Here is a 9,329-nt window from a genome sequence, read left to right on the forward strand (position 1 = left end):
ACATAGAGTCTACATCACGGGCCCCCAACTGATACACATGGGTGGTCCAACGAACAGGTTCTGCAGACGGGGATGCACCCAGCTAGGCACGTTTATGCACATAATATGGCACTGCGACCCAATACAGACATACTGGTGCAATATCCACAACATTATGAGCCAAACCCTAAAACTCACTGTGAGGCCTGAGGCCCCCAGATGCCTCCTTAATATCTGGGAACCTACTGACCTTAACTCACACGCTGTACAATGGGTCACACTGGGCTGCATGATAGCTAAGAGAAACATTGCTCAACTATGGGGGGCTACGCATGCTCCAAGGGTCGCTGATTGGGAAAAAGACCTTGACTGGTGTATGCTGCGGGAAAAGACAGTATATACGGCTGGGGGTTGTCCCCGAAAGTGGTCTTTGGATCTGGGTTCCCTGGAACGCATACCGTGGCAACATCTGCACCCCCACAGGTGACCCCGAATGTGATAGCCCCCCTCACCGTAACCTCCAATTATCATCCTACTATGTATGTATACTTTGGATCTGCTGTGTTCCCTGTAACTGATTTGAATGTAACTGTACCTCTATGTCGAGTATGTTTAATAAAAAGAATTTATAAAATTAAAAAATTAAAAAAAGACAAAGAATCCAAGGAAATTCTGGGGGCTAGTTAACAAGCTCACTCAAGCCCGAAACCCAAAGGTCTGTAACATCTCTATGAAGTAATAGTCTGACCAAATAAAGAAACTCTACAACACAACAGCTGGTTCAAATGTTAGGCTTAATAAGCATGATGAATGGACCACAGAACATGATAGCCAATTGACCGAGATCACACAGGGCACAAACTCGGTCGGTAACATCAAATACGATGAATGGCCCAATGGGTGTGAGGGAAGTGAGAATAGTACAGATGCCCCTTAATATCAACCTTTGGTCACCTAAAAGAAAGGTAGGAATAGCACTTAGGAAAATGAGAACAACTGGAGCACCAGGCCCAAATTGCCTTCCGACAGCACTTCTAAAATCAGATCGGAGTCTTTGGCTGTCCATCCTAATCCCCTTCTTTTCAGAATGTTATTCAACGGCCACAATCTCCGATAGTTGGAGGGGTTCAATTTTGGTACCTATATATAAAAGGGAAATAGAGCTTCACTGCAAACTATAAAATTATAGCACTATTGGATGTTGAAGTAAAGTGCTACGCAAGGTTACTGTATGGAGAGCCGGAAATCTGGGCAAAAGAGACGAAACTGATCCCATGGTTTCAGACTGTTTTCTAAAGGCATCGAGGACAATCTCCTGACCTTAAACTGTCTAATTGATAAAGCAATGTGCCCCAAGATCAAACCACTTCTTGCAGCATTCATTGACTTCACAAATGCCTTTGATAACACCCCAACAGGCAAGCCACAGGTAAAACTAAGGAAGTGGGAGATACCACCTCAGCTCCAGAAGACCATAGAATGATTATACATTAATATGTTGGTGAAAATCAAATTAGTAGCTAATTGAGCAACCTGTAATGTACACAAACAAGGGATTGAAAGAGTTGCATTTGCATTCTTGCCCCCTTACTTTTAAATTTACACATGGCAGACTTGAAAAGTCATCTAGTAGACCCAAGGACCTGCCCGCCCCACTAGATAAAGCAAAAAATGTCAATCTTACAATACGCAGATACCATGGTGGTACTTGATAACACACACATTTACCTCCAGGGATAATTTGATGCACTAGTACAAAATTGTACAGTAAACCATATTCCCAACAGACTAAAAAAGATCAAAGCAGTGGACTTTAGCAGACACCTGACTAAAAAAAACAAGCATTTGCAATGCATTAGGTCTCGCATTTACGCGAGTTTGAGCTATTGACATTGCAAATAACAATGCCTATTGGCATTGTCATTTACAATGCCAATAGCTTTAACTCGTGTAACTGCGAGACCGATTGCATTGCAAATGCTTGTTTTTCTCACCATGCCGTTCCAGTTTGAACCTAGCCATATGCAAATCAGTCTTGACCCTGTGCCTCATGGGAACAGTCCAGCCCGCACTGCCAAGCCAGGTCCTCCCTGGACTGGAAACAAGCATCGTAGGACCGGTTTCGGGGTTTCACCCCTCTTCAGCCAGGATATCTTGATTCCAGTGGCATGGAGAGCAAGGGACCCACGTCTGGGCATACCCTTCCCACTCGGGGTGACAAATGCAAAAACAACAATTGATGGACAGAATGCAGAACAATGTCATACATTCACCCCAGTACAGAGATCTGGGCCTAAATCCATCGTTTGTTTGCTCACCATGCGGTTCCAGTTTGAACCTAGCCATCAATTGTGTGTCTTGTGCTTAATATACATCCAAGGCAGCACAAATATATGTTGATTGTCTACTATGGCAAAATATGGCACTCGTTACTATGAACAGTCTTACACCCATGTACTTCTGACGGGCCATAAACATGCAAACAAGCCTAGAAGGCAAGTAGGCTCTGTATTGCCCTCTTGTCTCACCCATCACACACCAAGAACCGTCCCCCTTAACTCACTGATGTAGACAGATCCACCCAACACAGAAACATAACGAGTCACGCTGGTGGTAGCACATTTTCACAAAATGAACAACAAAATCTCGGACACATTTGGAAAATCATTCGTGGATTACAATGCTTACAACAAGAACAGAGAAGGGTCTGTTAACAGTATCATTACCATAGCTGTTATAGCACGTGCAATTCAACTGTGTGCAGGGGTGTGGTGGGCCCACTGCACCCCAATGCTGGCTGTCTTACACTGCCCAACTAATATCAGAGACATTTCTCTTGCATTAGGGCTCATGGCAGCCTTGAAACTGCACCCCAATTCATCAAACACGTTTAGCTCGAAAAGGCAATTCTGCAAGCCCAGTCATTAAGCAAACCCTCAGTATAGCCAGAGCACTCGTCTTGTAGATACTAACCAAACGGTGTAGCTCCAGTTTAAAGAGTAATCAATATTGACACTGAAGGAGCCTCGAAAGAGGAAAACCTATAACATTATGATCCATTCCCCACTCGGAGGGTTTCAACCCTGCCTCAGCATGCTTCAATTTCAATTTACCAGGAACTTGGCACAGGTGTGTGTGCTCGGCCCAACGTAGTCCGAGTTATACGTAATCTTTTAATCTCATTATATAAGGTTGAGGTCATCAAACACATTCATCACATATAAGGTGTTATTAGAAGATACCGTCAGCTGATTGCTACAGTGTATTACTTATACGTACCCACCCAAAACATTCCACTCCTTTCACACGTGCGTCGCTTTCCGCAATTACAGTTATGCGAAGGAGGCAACTTTACTTATGACACACGCACGCTTCCGTCTGATGTTGCCAATGACGTAAGTACTTAGAAAAAAAACACCAAGACGCTACTTCAGCCTGCTCTATTTACAGCAGCTGCTACCATCGAATGCTGGGTGACGAAACACAACTAAATACAGGGGACGTGGAAGAAGCAAACGTGACAACTGCAGCATCATGTGAGAAGCTGACCTGAAAATAATTAGAGAAAAGAATGAAAACAACATTCTCGCACGTGTAGCAGGAAGTGTTCATCTTTGCTGGGCGTGTGAGATGCTTAAGAAAGCCTATGCTTTGACAGCACTGAGAAGAGGAATGTATTCTGAGAATAGCAGGTGCTGAATGATTTCTAGCTTCCCGGGTGTCAGCCTGACCCTGTTCTTCTCGCGGTAGGCTTGGCTTCAAGTCACTTCTAATTACTGGACCCGCTTGAAAGACTTCAACACAGGCCTGTGACGTCATGCATGAAACTCACTCAAGTGCTACAGGGATTCACACAAGAAGCAGGTAATGACTGACCATTGTACAGGGGGGGCGGCGGCGGTGGCGAGGTGTGTGCGCACGCGTTAGCTCCTATGTAGGGCTAATAAAAAAATGTAAAGCTTCAAGGCACTGCATATTCATGTGCGTCCGGCACACCTTTACACGACTAGGCCCAGATGCGACTGCATGGCCAGGATGTGGCCCCAGGTCTGAAAGGTGTGCCACAAAATAAATAAACTAGCCGGACAACTTTAATTTGCTTAAAAGAAACTCAACGGCGGCCTAAATCGAAAGTTTTGAAGTTCATATACAGGAGACAGACTGGCACGCACATCCTCGCAAAGCTAATTCCCCCCTCTTCCTGTCTCATCTTGAGGTGGTCGATGCTCCCCGGGTACCCAAATATAATTAACAAGTCACCCACCACACCTCCGAGGACTCACCTCCTCAAGCGATGGTCGGTGAGAAAAAAAGTGAAACTGCACCCAGCCCATGAAGTAGAGCTCCTCGGGTCCTGCCCTCTCCGCTTCCTCGCGGGGGGGCGTGGTACCCTGGGGGGGGGGGGGGGGGGCTTGGGGGGGGGGCTGAGAGCCAACGACTGAAAATGAAGGGCCGATGGTCAAGTAAGGTGATGCGAAAACACCCCCTCGGGAGCGACATGGTCAATCAATACGAAGTCTGTGTAAGTAAACTTTTCATGAAAGGGCTGTTTCTCAACCTGTTTATTTGTACAGCGGTGCTGAAGTTGTCTTATCACTGCACGGCCTATCCGGATTTGTTTTAAGATTTTCACCTTAAACTTGCATACTTGCCGTCGATTGGGAACACCTAAGAAGAAAGTTTAGAGAAAAAAGCAAAGGAATGTAAGTTCACAAATATAGAGATTAAATGGTGCGCGATTCTTTCGGAATGGGGACGTAAACCCCTGCACCAATGAGCGTGCGCCGTGATTGATGTGGAGGACTAATGCACGCGCTCGATGTCGTTCATGGCTCGTCGCCGCTCAGTGAAATAATTTCACTGTAAGTAAAATCATTAGTAAGTGGAGCGGAAATCCATGGACAGCCTTTACCTTGCGGGAGCAAGCAACGCCAGGCGCGATCCAGCAAGGTAAACGCTATAGGCCTAAAAATTGAAGCATCTACACAGTGAAGCACTTTGCAGCTAAAAGGAGGATTCCCTCGGACCTCTGAGCCTTTGATTCAATGACGTTCCGAGGACATGGTGGGAACTCAGAGATCAGCAGTCCGCTCCTCCTCAGCTGAACGAATGAACGAGACCTACTGGCTCTGCCAATGCTTGTTGTACAGGGGGGGGGGGGGGGGCGAGGTGTGTGCACGAGCGCGCGTTAGGCAGCCGCGGATGTGGTGAGGGGGGTCGGCAGCGGCGGGGTGTGTGCGCGCACGTGTGTCTGTGCGTCTGCGCAAGCGCGTCCACAGACCCCGACCCCAATCGCTGCGCGTGCCCCGGTCTGTCTCCCTTGAGAGGCATCTCGGCGACAATAGGTCTCGAGAGCGAGACCTAAAAAAAACAATGGTGCATGGTTCATTGGAAGGTCAAAATTAGAAAGAGTAACAAGATTTAAATATCTCTGCCTCACGCTCGATGAAAGAGGGGGCAGAAAAGCCCAGCTAGGCTCCTTGAAACTGATGGCAGAACATCTGACATGCAACATGATCCAACTCAAGACAAGCCTTGCATGCCATAACATGCGTCATGTCGAACTATCAGGAGCGGGGCAAAGCATATGGCTCAAGTTGGATTATCAGGCATGGGGAGTTTGGAGCTCCAAAAAGACTACAAACGTGATACCTTTTCAATATTGTTTTAATCATGTTTTATAATTATCTGTGTTGAGATGTAATGATTTTCACTAATAGAACATCAATAAATTCCTTCTAACATTATAACATATGTTGTTAGTTACCAGACTTTATTTTGTTTTAAAATGGGCACTGCCCACTAGAATGGATATCCGAATACTACAAAAGGTTTTGGGAACAATTGACAATTGAAGTTCTCTGCCTCAAGTATAAGGACAGGAGCAACAATCTATAACCAAAGCAGAGACTACTGTAACAGCCAGAGTGGCCAGCATGCAGCAACAATCACCGACAAAAGCCTCTACCAAAGTAGGGACCTTGGCATCAACATAAGTGACGACAGACACCACCACCACAGTAGTAACAGCAACTGCAATTATAGTAGTATGCATATCAGGGACCACATTAGTGGCAACTGCTTTCAACAGTTGAAACCAAAATAGGGATTACAGTAGTGACTTGGCTGCCACCACAACAAGAACATCAATGACAATACACTTAACCTCAGCACAAACAGCAGCTGCCACCACGTTGGGAAACACAGCTGCCAGCACAATAAGGACCAGAGCAGCAATAAGATGTGACATAGATCACAGCAGGAACCACAGTAGAGATCAAAGCAGCAACCACATCTCCCAACACATAAGAGGCAATAGCAGCAACACACATCACAAAAGCAATGGCCACAGCAGGACTCCAGTACTGGCCGCCGCGGTCACCACAGAATGGACGACAGCAGCAACAATAGCTTCTGGCACAGTAAGGACAAAATTATTGACATCAAGTATAATAGCAGATACAACATCAACAACGGCAGAAGTCAAAGCAGTGACGAGAGCTACCTGGAAAGCAGGAACAACAACCACAATAAGTGCTGGCAAGATAGGGTCAAGAACTGGAATCAAGGTTATAACAACTACGAAAAATTAAAATATATGAGTGGACTGCTTGAATTAATATCAGACTCCTGTCTGCATTTCAGTCAATTTATTGTTCACTGCCGCACTATGGAACATAGACAACTATATGTAAATTGGACTTGGTCCTGCTCCAATAGAAGTGTCGAAACTCAACTGCTAAAGCAAGTTCCCGCTGAATTGGAAAATAAGCAACATCAGTCTGATTTTGATTTATTGGGCCTCATCATTTAGAGACAGCTTGAGTCATAGAGCACAGTGAGCATGGATCCCATGAACATGTGTATCCTTGTGGTAAGGACATCTCACTCAGAAAAATAGACAATCATCAGCAATTATAATAGTTCTGTCTTTAAGGCAAACCTATATGGACAAAGCTATGCACAAATGTATACAAACTATGTGTGCCTTGTTTTGTAAAGACTTACTCTTTCTGTGTCTGTGACTTGTTTATCCTTTACCACGCTTGCAGAACCACAGCAGGTTACACCATGACAGGGCAAAAATAATCTGTGTGCAATTTGTGCACTAGCAGTGTTTGCATGCATTAGCACATTAAAGCCAGACCTGATGACTTTCGCCAGTGCATGCTAATTTTTCTACTTTTGGTGCCCAATCACATAGAGGTGATTACTAACAGCTGTGCATGAAACATGATCCTATTCACTCACTATATTCTGAATGCATAATGCTTCAGTGAGTAACTTCCACAGTCATTTCCGCACTTCAAATGTTACTACTGTGGCCGTTTTGGAAGGGGCTTTCGTTGCAGGCAGCAGGAATAACATTTTTTTAAATGAACAACATTTCCAAGTTTGTTTGCGGAAAATATTGCAGTCGCACAGCTTTTGGGGGGAATTTTTATTACTGTTTACTCTGTAAAAGGGAAGTTAAAGTGACAAAACGTGCAGGAAGGTTGCCTTTGTCACTTTTTATGACAAATAACTATTTAATCTAGGCTCAACCTTTTGCAGGGTGCAAACATGCCGTTTTCAGAAAGCAAAGTAACAGCACACTCGCTGTGAGAACATATTAAAAAGCAACAAAATACACTTTATGTACAAGAGGTGTGCTCCAAATGGAAAAACATTTTTTCCTTTTGATGCTAAAACGATTACTATCATGAGTGGACTACATACAAATCTCTTTAGTATGAAACACAAACACTTTGCTTCACTGCATGCTCACACATCACTCACTGCCATACACAACTATACACTGGCGTACTGCTGGTGCTGTGGGGGGCAACCGACAGCCTTTGAGTGGCAACACTACCGAAATTACTTCTTAAAATTATGATCATGTGAGAGGTAAACAGTCACACAATGTCCTTGGTTAAACTTGGTTAGTGAGTTGTGAGATCTGGCAAGTCCTAGCTTATGTTATAAAGCTTTGAATTGTAAATTGAGATTCTCAATTTATGGCTCGAATTAGGAGTACTCTTTGGTCTTGTCCAAGCACAGGGATCCCCCTTCATCTAGGTCTAGGACATTCGATACAAAGTTAACAATGTGTATTGCAGTGGCCCTGTGACAAGTCATTCTCTTTTATTAACTCGATAATCAAGAACCTTGATCACATGTAGCGTTCTGAATCAGCCGAAAAAAAACAATATGCAACTCTTTATAAAACTCCAACATAAATAAGTAAATGTGTAGCCTGTGGGGTCAAGATTTTTGCTGTACACGCACTCCTGCATTAACTCCGGGAGCTCGATTCAATAACATTCTGTGTTATCTTTGGTAAAACTTGTGCATGACATTTGAAGCACATCTATTAACCGTCGCCCACATGGCATCTGTCACCTTGAAGATGCATTATCTCTCAACTACCTCTGACCGTGAGGATTTGGGCACTATTCGCACGATGCAGCAATGCCTGTTCCTTATAGACAGGGGCCACCTCTTTAAGGGATCCAACTCCTGGCTGATATCCTAGGCGGCCTGAAGTGCACATTTCTTACTACACGTAACTCGTCAGTACTGGAGTGTCGCTTATGTGCCGTCTATGTTGAATGGGAGCCTCTACTCACAAATGATGCTCTGTGAGATCGTAACATAAGCACTCTCTTAAAAGTGGTCTGGAGGAGAAGCGTGTACCTGGGTAACAAACTCCGCATTGATCTGCGCAACTGTGGGGGTGAGCACCTTCCTGCCACCGCCCTGCGGAGAAGGGGCTGCCATCGCCGCCGCCATGGTCACAGTTCAAAGCAGCAACCGGCGAGCATGAACTCAAAACCAGGCAGGCATGCACTGCTGCTTTCTGAACCTAGTGGGCCACCGTAACGATCATCCTCGACTAGCAACACAGAATGAGAAGTGAAAGCGCTGACGTAAAAGGAGTTAACATAGACATAGAAAGGAGACTAGCGGCGGCTGGTGCAAAGAGTTGTTAGGATGGCGATTTTGTTGCACTATTGGAGACATTTCAGAAGCAGATAAGAGTTTTTTAAAGGATTCTAAACAATATATCCGTAGATTTGAACCAACAATCAGAGCAAAAAAATCACTCCTCGTCCTTTATATTCACGAAGAAATTAAATATTTTAATAATTATTTCCGCAGAAATTTTTTGCTTAGGTAGACTTCATGATTAGCCAGGTAAAACAGCTTCCATTGTACCGAAATGCTACTTTGAGGGCTGCATAAGCAATACAGCTTAAATTGATGACATGTTTGCTACTCGAATGTGGCCGCTTCTTTAACTAAAAGTCATGCCAAAAGCCAAAGTTCTCACCACAAGAAGTCTCGACATCTCTACGAGCGCCGCC

The 9,329-nt window shown here is 44.6% G+C and overlaps 1 protein-coding gene across 2 annotated transcripts in view; it reads right to left on the bottom strand.

The window, feature by feature from the left end:
- Positions 1-8,867, bottom strand: part of AQR (aquarius intron-binding spliceosomal factor) — a 396,399-nt gene extending 387,532 nt beyond the window's left edge. The window contains exon 1 of one of the 2 annotated variants that reach the window (XM_085627198.1): positions 8,659-8,867. In XM_085627198.1, the coding sequence (XP_085483324.1) occupies positions 8,659-8,754 (96 nt within the window). In that variant the 5' untranslated portion in view covers positions 8,755-8,867. Of the gene's footprint in view, positions 1-5,006; positions 5,073-8,658 lie in introns of those variants that run through there. The other variant, XM_085627199.1, reaches the window with a different exon arrangement.
- Between the last annotated feature and the right edge of the window lie 462 nt (positions 8,868-9,329).

This window comes from Triturus cristatus, chromosome 9, assembly GCF_964204655.1.
Source record: "Triturus cristatus chromosome 9, aTriCri1.1, whole genome shotgun sequence".
Lineage (NCBI taxonomy): Eukaryota > Metazoa > Chordata > Amphibia > Caudata > Salamandridae > Triturus > Triturus cristatus.